At 46.2% G+C, this 18,631-nt stretch overlaps 1 protein-coding gene across 1 annotated transcript in view; it reads left to right on the forward strand.

Annotated features, from left to right (window-relative positions):
* ONECUT2 (one cut homeobox 2) overlaps positions 1–17,240 on the forward strand; it is a 51,684-nt gene extending 34,444 nt beyond the window's left edge. The window contains exon 2 of the mRNA XM_027576036.2: positions 15,101–17,240. Coding sequence (XP_027431837.1) covers positions 15,101–15,387 — 287 coding nt within the window. The 3' untranslated portion in view covers positions 15,388–17,240. The remainder of the gene's footprint in view (positions 1–15,100) is intronic.
* Positions 17,241–18,631: the final 1,391 nt, after the last annotated feature.

The following is an 18,631-nucleotide window of genomic DNA, read 5'->3' on the forward strand; positions in this document are numbered from 1 at the left end:
TCTGCTATTAGAAACTTGTCCCTTCTGCACTCAGAGCTTCTGCTGAAAGGGAAGCAGCGGCTGAAGGCACACCCGCACTGGGTGTGCACGCTTGAGCTATGGGCAGCAGAACCTGCTGGGAAGGGGCAGCTGGAGGTGCAGGAGGTGCCCAGGGCTGGTGCCCTCCTTTGGAAGATTACCTTCTGGGGCCACCTGGGCCTTTTGCTGGGTCTACCTTTACCTACAAAAGTGGTCAGGCATCCAAGGACCCCCATTTCCTGAGTCCCCTTCAGTGCCTTTGTATTGAAGGTAAAAATAAAGACAGGAAATAAAACCTGTTTTCTTCAGGGAATGTCTTTGAGGTGCAGGAACTGAGAACGGTGGCTGGCAGGCTGCCTTTCAGTGACAACAAATGGCCACTGGGGAGTTGCTCTAACATTTGTCACTCTAACCCTCCCAACCCCCGAGCCAAGGCAGGGGCAGGATATAGAGGAGGAGCAGAGATTTATCATTTATCATCCACATTTCCAGATGAGAAGAGGGTCCTGCAGGGATACCCAGATGAGCAGAAATTTGCCCCACATCAGAAGTGAAGCCTGAGGTGTGGCTCAGGCACGCAGGGGCAACCCCAAACTTCCTGAGGCTGCTGACATCTCTGCACTTTAGACATGACCCCTTCCAGAGTCTCCTGAATGAGGAGCGTCTGCATGTGCTCCTGTGTGCACGGCCCCCATGCTCTCTTGATTCTTCGCCCCCCTCTCTCCTTTCTCTCTCTCCTATTTCCCCCTACCTCCCCATCCCCAGCTCATATTTGCTCTAAGAAGCCAGGCAGAAGCTCTCTCCCTGCCGCATAGTCCTTCAACCTGGAGTGCCCGGGCTGTCCAGGAAAATTTGCCAAATGGTTTAGAGGATTTTCTCGCCAGAGTTTTGTCTGCACTCACAGTTCAAAGGGAATGAAGGAAGGATAAAACCCAACAACCGAGAATGACTCCAAGTCCATTTGCGTGGTGCATCCTCCCTGTCTCTGCTCTTGGCCTCTCAAATGCATGTGGGTCTGGATGTCACTGGTTCCGCTGCCTGAGTGGCTTGGCTTCTGATCCATGAAGAAAGTCAGCTCCCAACCTGGAGACAAAGCCATTAAGTTTCCCATCTGATTCGGGCCAGGGACGTTTGCAGAAGCCAGAGTGAAGTTAGAGTTTAGCTCTCAGGGGCCAAGTTCACCGTACTGGCTCCATAGTAATCTGGACCGAGGTCAGGAATCAGAGGGAGGCAGGGAAAACTGCAAAGCATATAACTGCAAACGATTTTGAGTTTCCAGATTTTAGACAGCACAAGATAATTCAATGATCTGAAAAGTTCATGTCCCTTGCAGCCCCTCCCCCTCCATCAAGCCCTCCCCCCTCACAGGTAGGTAATCAGTCAGTGCCCTGCCACCCCTGGCCCCCAGCGGCCAATGAGTAGAGCTGGAGCCCTCAGTCTGGTGCATCCACACCCCACCTCTCCCTGTCCCCGTGGTAGGGTGCTGGCACCTAGTCCTTCGCAGCCTGAGAAGCCTGCATTGCTAAGACTTAGCAGCACCGACGGCTTTCAAAACATTAAATATGTACCATCAGAGTATGTAACGCCTCTATCCTTGCTTCCCTATTTGAGTGCAGGGGATCCTGTTACTGTTTTCAGAGCTCTTAGATATGCAGATTAGCTCCAAAGGCAGGGGACCCTCCTGGACACCGGCACCTCTTCCATGGGCTTGCTCTCCCGTCAGTACCGAAGGGTCACCTCTGCAGAGCAGGGAAGTAAAGGGAGTTTATTTCCTTCTTCTTAGCTGCACCCCATAGGTTTCTCTGACTGACTTATCTCGCTTAGCATAATACCCTCTAGCACCATCCATTTCAAGGCAAATGGCAACATTTCATTTTTTTTGATGGCTGAGTAGTGTTCCATTGTGTATACACCACATCTTCTTGATCCATTCATCATTTAGTGGACACTTGGGCTGCTTCCGTATGGCTGTTGTAGGTATCTGCTATAAACATTGGGCTGTGTGTCCTGAATGAGTATTGTTGTATCCTTTGGGTAAATACCCAGTAGTGCAATGGCTGGATCGTAGGGTAGTTTTATTTTCAAATTTGTGAGGACCTTCCATACCATTTTCCAGAGTGGCTGCACCAGCTTGCATTCCCACCAACAGTGCAGGAGGGTTCCCCTTTCTCCACATTCTTGCCAACATGTGTTCCTTGTGTTGTTGATTTTAGCCATCCTGACAGGTGTGAGGTGATCTCTCACTGTGGTTTTGATTTGCATTTCCCTGATGCCGAGTGATATTGAGCATCTTTTCATGTATCTGATTTCACTCATATGTGCAATTTAAGAAACAAAACAAAGGAGCAAAGGGACAAAAAGAGAGAAGGGCACACCAAGAAACAGACTCTTAACTACAGAGATGGTTACCAGAGGGGAGGTGGGGTGGGGGATGGGTTAAAGAGGTGATGGGGATGAAGGAGTGCTCTGGTCATGATGAGCACAGGGTGATGCATGGAAGTGTTGGATCACTATGCTGTACACCTGAAACTACTATTATACTGTATATTAACTAACTGGAATTCAGAGAAACACTTTAAAAGAAAAACCCATAGGTTTCTTGGAATAAGGTTGGAGCTACACATATGAATTTACGTTTGTAGTTGGTTTTTCCAGTACAACTCAGTTGATCTTTCCAGCACAGCTCCGGCCCTGGTGTGTGTGTGCCTTCCGTGCTAGAGAGAGTCACTCTCCCACCTTGCACAAGCCCTTGTGAGCAGGCAGCTTCAGGCTCTCCAACTGAAAGATAGCATTGATTCTCCTTAGCATATTTTCCAAACCCATCTCCTTGGAGGTCAAGTGACCACTGACAAGGGCACACCCCCATGACTTCCTCCCACACCCCCACCCTGCACCCTGGCAAAATCACATTGAACTATTCAGGGAAAGTATTTACTGAATGCAAGGAGAATATGGCCCTTCTGCATTATTTATTAGGAGCTAACAATACCCATCATATGTAGAATGTATTTGGACATAAATTAGTGATGTTAGGAAACACCAGTGGTCCCAAGCCTATTAGGATCTCTGACACATATATAAAAACGCATCGCGGTCTTACCTTTTCTGCGAGGCTGGGAATTGGCTATGAGACAACTTCACAATGAAAACAAATCTCCTTAACCTTTTATTTGCCATGAGCCCTCTGGGCAGTTCATCTACCATTGAATGAGTCTTGGAAAACCATTTCAAATTACGAATTCCTAACCTTACCTTCTTATTTTTTAGAGATTTATTTTTTAATAATTTTGATTGTTATGTTAATCACCATACATTACATCATTAGTTTTTGATGTAGTGTTCCATGATTCATTGTTTGTGCATAACACCCAGTGCTCCACACAGAATGTGCCCTCTTTAATACCCATCACCAAGCTAACCCATCCCCCCACCCCCCCTCCCCTCTAGAACCCGCAGTTTTTTTTTCAGAGCCCATCGTCTCTCATGGTTCGTCTCCCCCTCCGACTTACTCCCCTTCATTCTTCCCCTCCTGCTATCTTCTTCTTCTTCTTTTTTTTCTTAACATATATTGCATTATTTGTTTCAGAAGTACAGATCTGTGATTCATCAGTCTTGTACAATTCACAGTGCTCACCATAGCACATACCCTCCCCAGTGTCTATCACCCAGCCACCCAATCCCTCCCACCCCCCACCACTCCAGCAACCCTCAGTTTGTTTCCTGAGATTAAGAATTCCTCATATCAGTGAGGTTATATGATACAGGTCTTTCTCTGATTGATTTATTTCACTCAGCATAACACCCTCCAGTTCCATCCACGTCGTTGCAAATGGCAAGATCTCATTCCTTTTGATGGCTGCATAATATTCCATTGTGTATATATACCACCTCTTCTTTATCCATTCATCTGTCGATGGACATCTTGGCTCTTTCCACAGTTTGGCTATTGTGGACATTGCTGCTATAAACATTGGGGTGCACGTACCCCTTCAGGTCCCTACATTTGTATCTTTGGGGTAAATACCTAGTAGGGCAATTGCTGGATCGTATGGTAGCTCTATTTTCAACTGTTTGAGGAACCTCCATACTGTTTTCCAGAGGGGTTGCACCAGCTTGCATTCCCACCAACAGTGTGGGAGGGTTCCCCTTTCTCCACATCCCCGCCAACATCTGTCGTTTCCTGACTTGTTAATTTTAGCCATTCTGACGGGTGTGAGGTGGTATCTCATTGAGGTTTTGATTTGGATTTCCCTGATGCCGAGCGATCCTGAACACGTTTTCATGTGTCTGTTGGCCATTTGGATGTCTTCTTTGGAAAAATGTCTGTTCATGTCTTCTGCCCATTTCTTGATTAGATCATTTGTTCTTTGGGTGTCGAGTTTGATAAGTTCTTTATAGATTTTGGATACTAGCCCTTTATCTGATATGTCATTTGCAAATATCTTCTCCCATTCTGTCGGTTGTCTTGGTTTTGTGGACTGTTTCTTTTGCTGCGCAAAAGCTTTTTATCTTGATGAAATCCCAATAGTTCATTTGTGCCCTGGCTTCCCTTGCCTTTGGCGATGTTTCTAGGAAGAAGTTGCTGCAGCTGAGGTCGAAGAGGTTGCTGCCTGTGTTCTCCTTTAGGATTTTGAAGGACTCCTGTCTCACGTTTAGGTCTTTCAACCATTTGGAGTCTATTTTTGTGTGTGGTGTAAGGAAATGGTCCAGTTTCATTCTTTTGCATGTGGCTGTCCAATTTTCACAACACCATTTGTTGAAGAGACTGTCTTTTTTCCATTGGACATTCTTTCCTGCTTTGTCAAAGATGAGTTGACCATAGAGTTGAGGGTCCATTTCTGGGCTCTCGATTCTGTTCCATTGATCTATGTGTCTGTTTTTGTGCCAGTACCATACTGTCTTGATGATGACAGCTTTGTAATAGAGCTGGAAGTCTGGAATTGTGATGCCGCCAACTTTGCTTTTCTTTTTCAATATTCCTCTGCTATTCGGGGTCTCTTCTGGTTCCATACAAATTTTAGGATTATTTGTTCCATTCCTTTGAAAAAGGTGGATGGTATTTTGATGGGGATTGCCCTGAATGTGTAGATTGCTCTAGGTAGCATGGACATCTTCACAATGTTTGTTCTTCCAATCCATGAGCATGGAACGTTTTTCCATTTCTTTGTGTCTTCTTCAATTTCTTTTATGAGTATTTTATAGTTTTCTGAGAACAGATCCTTTGCCTCTTTGGTTAAATTTATTCCTAGGTATCTTATGGTTTTGGGTGCAATTGTAAATGGGATCGACTCCTTGATTTGTCTCTCTTCTGTCTTGTTGTTGGTGTATAGGAATGCCACTGATTTCTGTGCATTGATTTTATATCCTGCTACTTTACTGAATTCTTGTATGAGTTCTAGCACTTTTGGGGTGGAGTCTTTTGGGTTTTCCACATACAGTATCATATCAGCTGCAAAGAGTGAGAGTTTGACGTCCTCTTTGCCGATTTGGATGCCTTTGATTTCTTTTTGTTGTCTGATTGCTGTGGCTAGGACTTCTAATACTATGTTGAATAGCAGTGGTGATAGTGGACATCCCTGCCGCGTTCCTGACCTTAGGGGAAAAGCTCTCAGCTTTTCCCCATTGAGAATGATATTAGCTGTAGGTTTTTCATAGATGGCTTTTATGATATTGAGGTATGTACCCTCTATCCCTATACTCTGAAGAGTTTTGATCAAGAAAGGATGCTGTACTTTGTCAAATGCTTTTTCTGCATCTATTGAGAGGATCATATGTTTCTTGTTCTTTCTTTTGTTAATGTATTGTATCACATTGACTGATTTGCAGTTGTTGAACCAGCCTTGCAGCCCAGAGATAAATCCCACTTGGTCATGGTGAATAATCCTTTTAATGTACTGTTGGATCCTATTGGCTAGTATTTTGGTGAGAATTTTTGCATCCATGTTCATCAAGGATATTGGTCTGTAATTCTCCTTTTTGATGGGGTCTTTGTCTGGTTTTGGGATCAAGGTAATGCTGGCCTCATAAAATGAGTTTGGAAGTTTTCCTTCCATTTCTATTTTTTGGAACAGTTTCAGAAGAATAGGTATTAATTCTTCTTGAAATGTTTGATAGAATTCCCCTGGGAAGCCATCTGGCCCTGGGCTTTTGTTTGTTGGGAGATTTTTGATGACTGCTTCAATTTCCTTAGTGGTTATATGTCTGTTCAGGTTTTCTATTTCTTCCTGGTTCAATTTTGGTAGTTGATACCTCTCTAGGAATGCACCCGTTTCTTCCAGGTTATCTAATTTGCTGGCATAGAGTTGCTCATAATATGTTCTTATAATTGTTTGTATGTCTTTGGTGTTGGTTGTGATCTCTCCTCTTTCATTCATGATTTTGTTGATTTGGGTCATTTCTCTTTTCTTTTTGATAAGTCTGGCCAGGGGCTTATCAATCTTGTTAATTCTTTCAAAGAACCAGCCTCTAGTTTCGTTGATCTGTTCTACTGTTCTTCTGGTTTCTATTTCATTGATTTCTGCTCTGATCTTTATGATTTCTCTTCTCCTGCTGGGTTTAGGCTTTTTTTGCTGTTTTTTCTCTAGCTCCTTTAGGTGTAGGGTTAGGTTGTGTATTTGAGACCTTTCTTGTTTCTTGAGAAAGGCTTGTATCGCTATATACTTTCCTCTTAGGACTGCCTTTGCTGTATCCCAAAGATTTGGAACAGTTGTGTTTTCATTTTCATTGCTTTCCAGGAATTTTTTTAATTCTTCTTTAATTTCCTGGTTGACCCATTCATTCTTTAGTAGGATGGTCTTTAGCCTCCGTCTATTTGAGTTCTTTCCGACTTTCCTCTTGTGATTGAGTTCTAGTTTCAAAGCACTGTGGTCTGAAAATATGCAGGGAATAATCCCAATCTTTTGGTACCGGTTGAGACCTGATTTGTGACCTAGGATGTGATCAATTCTGGAGAATGTTCCATGGGCACTAGAGAAGAATGTGTATTCCGTTGCTTTGGGATGGAATGTTCGGAATATGTCTGTAAAGTCCATTTGGTCCAGTGTTTCATTTAAAGTCTTTATTTCCTTGTTGATCTTTTGCTTAGATGATCTGTCTATTTCAGTCAGGGGGGTGTTAAAGTCCCCCACTATTATTGTATTGTTGTCAATGTGTTTCTTTGCTTTTGTTATTAATTGCCTTATATAATTGGCTGCTCCCATGTTAGGGGCCTAGATATTTACAATTGTTCGATCGTCTTGTTGGATAGACCCTTTAAGTAGGATATAGTGTCCTTCTTCATCTCTTATTACAGTCTTTGTTTTAAAATCTAATTTGTCTGATATAAGGGTTGCCATCCCAGCTTTCTTTTGGTGTCCATTAGCATGGTAAATGGTTTTCCACCCCCTCACTTTCAATCTGGGGGTGTCTTTGGGTCTAAAATGTGTCTCTTGCAGACAGCATATTGATGGGTCTTGTTTTTTAATCCAATCTGATAGCCTGTGTCTTTTGATTGGGGCATGTAGCCCATTTACATTCAGGGTAACTATTGAAAGGTATGAATTTAGTGCCTTTGTATTGCCTGTAGGTGACTGTTACTGTATATTGTCTGTGTTCCTTTCTGATCTATGCTGCTTTTAGGCTCTCTTTTTGCTTAGAGGACCTCTTTCAATATTTCTTGGAGGGCTGGTTTCGTGTTTGCAAATTCCTTTAGTTTTTGTTTGTCCTGGAAGCTTTTTATCTCTCCTTCTATTTTCAATGACAGCCTAGCTGGATATAGTATTCTTGGCTGCATATTTTTCTCGTTTAGTGCTCTAAAGATATCATGCCAGTCCTTTCTGGCCTGCCAGGTCTCTGTGGATAGGTCTGTTGCCAATCTAATGTTTCTTCCATTGTAGGTTACAGATCTCTTCTCCCGAGCTGCTTTCAGGATTTTCTCTCTGTCTCTGAGACTCGTAAGTTTTACTATTAGATGTCGGGGTGTTGACCTATTTTTATTGATTTTGAGAGGGGTTCTCTGTGCCTCCTGGATTTTGATGGCTGTTTCCTTCCTCACATTAGGGAAGTTCTCTGCTATTATTTGCTCCAATATACCTTTTGCTCCTCTCTCTCTGTCTTCTTCTTCCAGGATCCCAATTATTCTAATGTTGTTTCGTCTTATCGTATTGCTTATCTCTCGAATTCTGCCCTCGTGATCCTGTAGTTGTTTATCTCTCTTTTTCTCAGCCTCTTTATTTTCCATCATTTGGTCTTCTATATCGCTGATTCTCTCTTCTGCCTCATTTATCCTAGTAGTTAGTGCCCCCGTTTTTGATTGCACCTCATTAATAGCCTTTTTGATTTTGACTTGGTTAGATTTTAGTTCTTCTATTTCTCCAGAAAGGGTTTCTCTAATAACTTCCACACTTTTTTCAAGCCCAGCTGGTATCTTTAAAGTCATGATTCTGGACTCTAGGTCCGACATCGTACTAATGTCCGTATTGAGTAGGTCCCTGGCAGACGGTACTACCTCTTGTTCTTTTTGCTGAGGTGATTTTTTTCGTCTTGTCATTTTGTGCAGAGGAGAATAGACGAATAAAAGAACAGAATGCTAACAGGTTAACAACGTTTCCAGTAAATATACTCTATACAAATCAGAAAAGACCTGAAACCAGGGGACAAGAAGGGGAAAGAAAGAAGAGGAAAAAAAAAAGGAAAAAGAAAAAGATAAAAACAAAACAAAACAAAAAAAAACAGAATATGATCAAATATGATCAGGCTAGTGCATAGATCAGTGCCACACACTAGCTTTTGGGCATATTTTGGTCTGTTAGAAGAAAGTGCCTCCTAAAATTTTAAAGGAAGAAAGACTTATAGATGTACAAAATAAGGGTTGATAACAATGAAGGGATGGAAGATGACTGTAAAGATGAAAATTATAAAAGATTTTATAAAAGGAATTGATAAGAAGTTGTTTTTAAAAAGAAAGAAGATGATTAAAAAAAAGAAAAAAGAAGAAAAAAGGGAGAGAATGTGATCAGGCAGGAGACTAGAACAAAGCCATACACTAGTGATTTAGGGTATATTTTGATCTGTTAGAAGAAATTGTATCTCAAAATTTTAAAGAGAGAACAATTTATATATATATGCCAAAAATAAGGGTAATTACTATGAAGGAATAAAAATATGACTCTAAAAATGAAAATGTTTTTTTAAAAAAGGGATTGATACAATGTTGTTTGAAAAAGGGAAAAAGAAAAATTTTAAAAAAGAGTTAAAAAATTAACTCTGAAAAACTAATGAATTATGGTAAAAAAGCCATGAATTCTATGTGCCGTATTCCCCTAGCGCTGGAGTTCTCCCGTTCTCCTTGATCGGTAAACTTGGTCTTGGCTTGCTGGCTTTTCACGCTGATCTTCTGGGGGAGGGGCCTGTTGCCGTGGTTCCCAAATGTCTTTGTCGGAGGCGGAATTGCCCCGCCCTTGTGAGTCCGGGCTAAGCAAGCTGCTGGGTTTGCTCTCAGGAGCTTTTGTTCCCTGCAAGCTCTCGGTTCAGCTTTGGAGGACCAGGGTGAAAATGGTGGCCTCCCAATCTCCACCCAGAGGAGCTGAGAACTCGGGGCCCCGCTCCTCAGTGAGCCCCCGGAGAAAAGCAGTCACTCCCGTGTCCCCGGTCTCCGGCCACACTCCGTGCTCACCCGGCCTGTGATCGAGCGTTTCTATCTCTGGCACCCGACCCCGTGTGGAGTCTCCAAACCCAGCAGATCCCTGCGGTGCGCTCCCGCGCTGCTCCTCCCCAGGAAGGAAGGGGAGTCTCCCCAGCTCTGCCGCCTGTTGGGTCTCTGCTGGAGGAGCAGTGGCCCGACTGGGCCGCGGATCACAGTTTATGGCCACCCCGAGCTGAGAGCCCGCGCCTCGGCTCCGTCTCGGCAGCCGGCTTCCCCGCTCCGATACCTGGGAGCTCTGGCGCACTCAGGCACCCCCGGTCTTTCTGTGACCCCGAGGATCCTGAGACCACACTGTCCCGCGAGGGTTCCACCCCCCGCTTAGCCACTGCAGCGACGTCCCTCAGCGGAGCCGACTTTTAAAAGTTCCTATTTTGTGCTCCGCGGCTCTATCACTTGTCAGAAGCGGCCGACGGAGGCCCCCTCCCCCGCCGTCTATCCTCCCGAATATCGCCTCGGATTCACTTCTCTGCACGTCCTACCTTCCAGAAAGTGGTCACTTTTCTGTTCAGAGAGTTGTTACTCTTCTTATCTTCGATCTCCTGTTGAGTTCGTAGGTGTTCAGAATGGTTTGATCCCTATTCAGCTGAATTCCTGAGACCAGAGGAAATCCAGGTCTCCTACTCCTCCGCCATCTTGCTCTGCCCCCGAGATTTACTTATTTTTGAGAGAGAGAGAGCATGGGGTGGGGAGGGGCAGAGGGAGAAAGAGTCTTAAGCAGATTCTGCACTAAGCGCAGAGCCTGAAACAGGGGTCGATCTCACGACCCTGAGATCATGAGCTGAACCGAAATCAAGAGTTGAACTCTTAACTGACTGTGCCACCCAGGCGCCCCTAACCTCACCTTCTTATAAACCTTTTTTCTTCCTTTTCTATGAAGGGAAAAAGAATATTTACATTTACTAAGCACCTACTGAGTGCCAAGTGCTACAGCTGGCCTCTTTTTTTAAAATTTTATTTATTTGAGAGAGAGAGAGCAGAGTGAGAGAGAGAGAGAGCAAGCACAAGCTGGGGGGGAGGAGCAGAGGGAGAAGCAGCCTCCACCACTGAGCAGGGAGCCCAACGTAGGGCTCAATCCCAAGACCCCAGGATCATGACCTGAGCCGAAGGCAGACGCTTAACTGACTAAGCCACCCAGGCACCCCACAGTTGGCCTCTTGATGTCCGGAGTGGTGGGCATTAGTATCCCCATTTTATACATGAGGTAGATGAGGGAACTGAGACTCAAGGTCATGCAGCTGATAACCAGGTCTCAGTTTCAAGCAGAGACTTCCTATTTGACATTTGACTTTCCCCGGGGCAGGAAGGCAAAGGTTTTTCTTGGCTTCTGTGTCTTTCACCACAGCGATGCTACATAACACAGAACCACAAAACCCGTAGCATAAAGCCAGAAACATTTACTTTTGCTCCAGAGTCTATGGGTCAGCTGGGCCGTTCTCCTGCTCCAGGGCCCCGCGTGGGTGGTCTCTGCTGGACTCACTCATGCACCTGCCGTCGTCTGCGGGGCCACCAGGCCCGGCTGACCCAGGCTGGTGTGGGCTTGTCATGTGGCCGCCAGGCAGAGTTCCAAGAGCATGAACAAAGCACATGGCTCCTTGAGGCCTGGGCTCAGAACTACCATGCGGTCACTTCTGCCACATTCGTTCGGCTAAAGCAAATCATCTGGCCAGCCCAGAGCCCCCACAAAGGCAAGTGAATGCCATCTCCTGCTGGGAGGAGCCATAGAGTCACACTGCAGGGGGTATAGGTATTGGGAAGGGAAGAATTGGGGCCAATTTTGCAATTAGTCTGCCTCAGTTCCTGCCGTAGGGCTGCTCTGCCCCCTTGGGGGCACCTGCTTTCTGTAAGCCTCCGCTCCCCCCTCAAAGCCTGCTCTAGGAGCCTCTCCTCATTCACACGAAGGGGCGGGACCACTGCTGCAGAGAATTTAAAAGGACTCTCTTCCCCAGGAGAAGGAGGGCAGTCCTTCTGGCAGGGGTTAGGTCTTCCACCCATCTGATGAAGCTAAAGCAGGCGTGAGAGGAGCCTGGGGTGGGGTGGGGGCAGCAGGCCTTCCAGGGGTCTTGGAAAACACACAGATCCTTCTCCGCCTCCACTTGAGATTGGTGCTTCTTGTGGATTCCCCTTTGGAATGGGCTCCTCCTTGCCCGGCCCCAAGCATCGCCTCCCCTCCAGGAGCTCGGCAGCTCACCTTCCCAGCGGCCTCTGCAAGGACCTCTCTGGCCTGTGTGCTTGTGGTTTCCGGGGAGGAGGGTGGCAAGGACAAGTCCATTTGTGCAGGACTCCAGGGACAAGCTGGCCTACACAGGAAGCTGGAGGGGCGGGGAGGTGCTGAGTGGGGTGGAGTGGAGGAGGGCAAGTGACGGCTGGGCAGAGGTGGGAAGAGCTGCTGGATTTCTGGGGGACAGGGACAGGCCTGAAAGCTCATGAAAAAAGAAACAACACGCTGAGAAGAAACTGCAGAGACGGGGGTTTACAAATCCAGTCTGAAAGATCAGAAATAAGAAGACAAGCCCGGGGAGGCCGATGTTTGCACCTCCTGGAGCCCAAATCAGGCCATGCTTGCCCTGCTAACTCACTCCGTGCGTGCCCGGGGCCACCTTCCGCCAGCACATAACTCATGAGCGCCCCCTAAGGATCCTTGCGAGGTGGTGGTCCCAGAGCTCCAACCCTGAGGTTTCTTGTCTGGGAGGGAAAAGAAACTCCTGATTCCACTCTCCACTAGGGAGGTGGGAGAAGTATCCCCAAAAGAGGCACCTGCCCAGTGTGGGACTTTCCAGGTAGAATGGATTGTGTATATTAACACAATTGTGTATATTAAGCTTGCAGGTAACAGCCAAAATTTCCACAATTCTTCCCTGCCAGAGGAGAGATGAACAGGTGCCACTGAGAAAGATAGCATCTGCCTTTGGTTTGGGACAATAAGTGAAATAGTACTAGACAGGGAGAGGCCCATGAAGGCAAATCCATCCCCCAGGTGGGAAGGCCCTGGGCAGCCGAGCCCGGTCCAGTGACCCCTAGGGAAAGGCAGGCACGGGGAGGCCCCGTGACCACACCCAGGTCGCCCAGCTGGGCTTTGCACTGGGGTCGGTGGGAACTGCCAGGCCCTCACCCATTTCAGCCTTCTCCTTCTGTCAGTTGCTCAAGAAAAACAAAATTACAGAGTCTTTTGTTTCAAGTCTTGGGAGTAGAGCTCATTTCTATGAGACATTTTCCTTTCCTGTCAATTGAGGCCATTATGCAGGAGCCCAAAGGGCCTTCCAGCACTAATTCTGTAGCAAACGGGCTGAATTCTCCACAAACAAGTGGGAGTGTCCCAGCCCAAACAGAAGAGGTCGTCTAACAGGGACCTGAACTCACGGGACAAAACCCCGCAGTGTGAGAAGATTCAGGGCCAGAGCAGGGGGTGCCGGGGAGGGCTGAAGCCACTGCACCTGTGGGACCAGGTGTCAAGGGCAAGTATGGTTCCAGGATGACCACGGCCTGTATCTGCCTCACAGAACCAGCTCATTCCTGTCCCCCTTCCTCTCTACACCCTCCCACACTCACGGTTGAGGTCACGCACCTGGGACACCAGGCCTTCCCGGGGAAGACCAAAAGAGAAAACAAGGCAGGAGGCAAAGCCAATGTTTGTAGAGGATATTTGCCCAGGTTTTGTTATCAGGAGATTACCATGCACCACTGTTTACGCAGAATCCTCCCGATGAAGGCTTGGCACCAGGTGTCCCAGGAGGCTGTGGTGAGGACAGTAGTCTGGGCCCTGAAGGGACAATGTAGGCAAGCATGCTGGTTCCCCTGTCTCAGGAGGGCCCAAGGAGGTTTGTAAAAGCACAGATTTGAGAACCCTGCCCCATACTGGTGAAACCAGAATCTCTGGGGGTGAAGCCCTAGAGGCTGCCCTGTGAACAGATCCCCTCAGATGTGACAACAGTGTGGATGCCGTTTCTATAGATGGGAAAGATGGAGAGAGGGACGCCTGGGCGGCTCAGTCGGTTAAGCATCTGCCTTCGGCTCAGGTCATGATCCCGGGGTCCTGGGATCAAGCCTCGCATCAGGCTCCCTGCTCAGCGGGGAGTCTGCTTCTCCTGCTCCCCGCCCCCCACTTGTGCTCTCTCTCACTCTCTCTCTCAAAAAAATAAGTAATCTTAGGAAAGGAAGGAAGGAAGGAAGATGGAGAGAGGGAAGGACTGGATTCTTCTTACCCTGGGTCTGCAGCAGGCTTGGAATGGGGCCTCAGGTCGATGACTTACCCAACCTAGGTCTCAATTTATTTCATTTTAAAATGAAAACAATTCTGGGGCGCCTGGGTGGCTCAGTTGGTTAAGCGACTGCCTTCGGCTCAGGTCATGATCCTGGAGTCCCGGGATCGAGTCCCGCATCGGGCTCCCTGCTCAGCAGGGAGTCTGCTTCTCCCTCTGACCCTCTTCCCTCTCGTGCTCTCTATCTCTCATTCTCTCTCAAATAAATAAATAAAATCTTTAAAAAAAAAAAATGAAAACAATTCTGCTGGCTTATCCAAATCGGTATGTGAAGTGTACAGACCCCCAGAAATAGTCCAGGCATCACGTGACCTAGGCAACCCAAGTGTTCCGTTATGTCCATGGCTCCCAAACGGGCCAGTTGGAAATATTACACAGACCTGCTCCCTGCCTTCTGGGAACTTGCAGGGTAAGGCAGAGGTAGTGATGCATAAATTAAAGTCCCCCTGAGTTCGGGCTGCTTCTGCCACCCCCAGCCCTCATCCTCTTGCACTGGCTTCACTTCAGACTACCCAAGCTGGAGTGGGCTAAACCAACTTCTCCCAGCCTTTCCCTCCTTGTTTTGTTTTTGTTCTGTTTTTTCCTTAAAGTCTGGAAGAAGGGGACTTGGGTTGGGATGATGCCATTGTTCTGTCACTTCTAATTTCATTCTGTTAACAATTTTTTTAATCACATGGGTAGAAGCTTTGATTTTGGAAAAAATGGTGCACTTTTAAGTTTTGACTCCAGAACATCATTTCAGCTCAGCTGTAAACACTTCTAGAGGCTGAGTATGAAAGAGGAACTGCCTGCCCAGGCTCCCACTGGGAACCGAGAGTCTTCACTCCCTTCCTGGTGCCTGATTTCAGAGATGAAGAATTTTCAGGGTGTGCTGGGAGGCAGGGGGCTGCCACTGGTTTAAAACCAGACAGTGCAGAGCCGCCCGGCCCTTCTCGCCCTTCCCCCCTCTCCACTCACTGGCGCCTTCCATCACCTGGAGCCGAACTGGGAAGGCTGGTTATTGACAGCTGGGCAATTCGCACAATAAAGTTTAACGGTTTACATCCCCTTGTACGACTCTGTCAATGTTTTCCATGGCTCACCTTCTCGGGGGCCTGCTTCTCACACTCGTACTGACTCGCTCCTTCTTCTCTTTCCCTTCAAGCATGCAAACGCAAAGAGCAAGAACCAAACAAAGACAGGAACAATTCCCAGAAGAAATCCCGCCTGGTGTTCACCGACCTCCAACGCCGAACACTCTTTGCCATCTTCAAGGAGAACAAACGGCCGTCCAAAGAGATGCAGATCACCATTTCCCAGCAGCTGGGCCTGGAGCTTACGACCGTCAGCAACTTCTTCATGAATGCCCGGCGCCGCAGCCTAGAGAAGTGGCAGGACGATCTGAGCACAGCGGGCTCCTCGTCCACCTCCAGCACTTGTACCAAAGCGTGATGGAAGGACTCTCGGTTGGGCACAGGTCACCTCCAGATGAGGACAACCGACACAAAAGAAAACACAAAGGAAAAAGACACCGGATTCTTAGCTGGGGCCCTTCACTGGTGATTTGAAAGCACAATTCTCTTGAAAAGAAACTTCTATTCTAGCTGTAATCATAGGCCAGGTGTTCTTGTTTTGTTTTGTTTTGTTTTTAATGGCTATGGAGTCCAAGTGCAAGCTGAAAATTAATCTTTTTGAACCAGACCTCGTCCTCTGAGCATGCTAAGCATCCCAGAAATCCAAATGGGGGGACTTCCTGGAGCGAGTTGATTTCAGTGTGGTGTCAGGCAAGCTTGGGATCCCTTCAGATGTCAACAGTCCCACTTTGGGCCCTGTTGCAGTCAGAGTTCCCACGTGTCATGGTGGGAATTTGTCTGTGTAAGGATTCTGAGTTTGGGCTCCCAAGATGCTACCATGAGAGATTCTTCTAGCAACAAGAATGACCTCATCCAAGTGCTTAGCCTCATCATACCACAGTACACCAAAGCTCACAGCCATAACATAAAAACATCAGAATGAATATTACTGAGCACAACTTTTAAATACGGAAATTAAAAAAAAAAAAAATCTGAGGACCTGTTTTTCCAACTCAGGCATCGTTTCATTGAATGGTTTAGAAAGCTTTAAGTTGATCCAGTTTACAATTTTCTTTTCCTTACCTCCTGGAAATCTCACGTGGTCTTGGATCCATCAAAAAAAAAAAAAAAATCAGTTCTCTTGAGCTCAACGTATCAAGCACAACGTAGATAAACAGAGAAGTAAGGAAGGTTCTGGATTCACCACATCTGGATTTTCAAGACGCTGATTGTGAAGTCATTAGGGAATCGTTGGGAATATGGCTTCAAGCACATTTTGCAGTTTGCTACAAATTCTGTTTGTACATAATGCAGACGCACACTCAGGAGGCCAATTTAACTGTTACGGTACATGGAGCAAATGCAGCATTTTAAAAGATCTAGATTTTTTTTTTAGATCATTGATGTATCCTTCTCGGTTATTAGTCACCTGGTTCCTCCTATTGTGCATTGTAACTACCACATGATTCATTCTCACTCTTTCGGATTTCAGTTGTTTCTTCATCCATCCCATCGGTAGGGACGTTTTTCAGTGTTTTCTAGCAAGAAAAAAAAAAAAAAGAAGTAATTCAAACCACCATACGTGTTCTTCATGAGGGTCATCTAGTCCCAAATCTCTTCCATTGTCGAATCATCCTTGCAAAACAGCTGAGTAAATCTGGAGAAAACACAGCACACCAAAGAAGCAGAATACTGCAAACCAAAGACATTTATTACTTGCCATTTTCTAGCCTAAAAATACTGTGATTACTTTTAGAAATCAGAAAACCTCTGCAACTCCGAATGGCATTCAGCTCTTGCATTTGGCTCACCATCGGGCTGAGCGGACCGGCTAGCCAAGCCACCCAGGGAGTGGCTTTGCCACGCCAGCTCTGGGTCCTGGCTGTCACCTTCCCACAGCATGCGGAAGAGCGCCCACAGGACTCTGGGAGGTTGCGAAGGTCACGATGTGCATATTTACCAGTGAATGGCCCCAGGTGGGCCCCATGGGGGTGTTCGAAGCAAGCCAAACGCTGCAATGATTCTTTACAGACACTTGAGACTGACTTTTTTATGAATTACTTAATCGAAACCAAAGAAACTTTTTCTGCACCTACTTCTGCAACAAACAAAACTGTTCCATTAAAATGAATAAATAAATAAATACGTAAATCAGTGAAAATCACCACCAACAAGAAGGAAGCACGCCAGAAAAAAAAAAAAAACAAAAACAAAACAAAAAAAAAAAAAAAACAAAACAGCGAGACACACTGTGTTTAAACAGACCTCTTGGGACATTTTTTGGAAGCAGATTTTAAAGAAAGGGTTGAGGCAGGAATAGATAGAAGGAAAGCCTCGGCGGCTCCTGCCTCATTTGACAACTCACACGGTAATCTTAAAGTTGAAGATTGTCTTTAATTTGTGCCTATGCAGTTTTTCAAAAGAACACGGAACAGAGCAACAGAAACCTCAACAGCTACAGTACCAAAGATGAGGATTTCTCACATCTTTTGTTCAGTTCATTATCTGCTCTTGTCTGGCTAGAGTACTAATAGCGTCATTGATCTGTGTAAAGGTAATCAATTTTGTTTCTGAGCAACAAAAGGCAAGGGTCATTGATTTGATTTTATTGTTTCCCTTTAATTTTGTTTTATGGCTTTCTGCCCCAACATGGAATCTCTCAAAAGGTTCCGTGGACTCCAAGTTTAAGATGTTGGGATACTGAAGGATTATTCTCTCTACTCCTCAGAGTACGGGGAATAACGCCACTTGAATGTTCTTTGCTTATCCCATAGACTTGGTTCCTTCTGTGTTCAGAGTCTCAGCATCAGGGGAGGGAAGGGGAGTGAGGGTCAGGGTTAGCGGTCTTGGTGACACAGCCTCTCCTGAACCACAGAACCAAAGAGTTTATAGAGGAATCCACAGCCTCATTTTCACGTGATTGCTACATCCTAACGGCTTCATTTGGGGGTGGGGGGAAACATGTAAAAATAATTGCCAGTTTGTACTTTTCTATTAGCTTTTTAAAAATCGGCTGTAAAGTTGCATTTCTAAAGAAAGAGAGAGATATATAATATATGAATACATATATAGATTCAGCTTGACATTGGTGATAACCCCAAATTCTTGCTGTCCAAATCCATGTCTTGTTTTGGTCAAGTGCTTCATCTGTTAGGCCTTCAGTTCCGAATCTCGCTCATTTCTCATGCCATCCCGGAGTCTGTTTCCCACTGTGGATGATTTGGAGTACTCGGATTTCTGTGAAAATTCCCGGGAAAGGTTGAAAGTCAAATTCAAGCATTTCAACATTTAACCTGTTGATAAATGGATTCGTGGTGCAAATGAGTTTTATATGTATTTGGGGTCATCTCTAGTCTAATGCCTCAACCACCGTCAAGGTGGCAAGTGAGGTCTGTGCATGAGACCTGGCCCACTAGTGGGGAGCTTGTCTTCTGTCGCTGCTGGGAAGGCTCGGTGGTCCAGTTCCACTAGCTGTGGCGTGAGGCCAGTCCAGAAATCTGCTCTCCAGGAGCTACCCTGTCCCATCAGGGTGTTGCCGATCCCCTCAGGGAGCAGATCCACCAAAGGGACTTCTCACAGGGGAAGTCCAGCTCCTGTCACAATGGGCTGATCAGGTTTCCTCC

Source organism: Zalophus californianus, chromosome 14 (genome assembly GCF_009762305.2).
Source record: "Zalophus californianus isolate mZalCal1 chromosome 14, mZalCal1.pri.v2, whole genome shotgun sequence".
NCBI classification, from domain to species: domain Eukaryota; kingdom Metazoa; phylum Chordata; class Mammalia; order Carnivora; family Otariidae; genus Zalophus; species Zalophus californianus.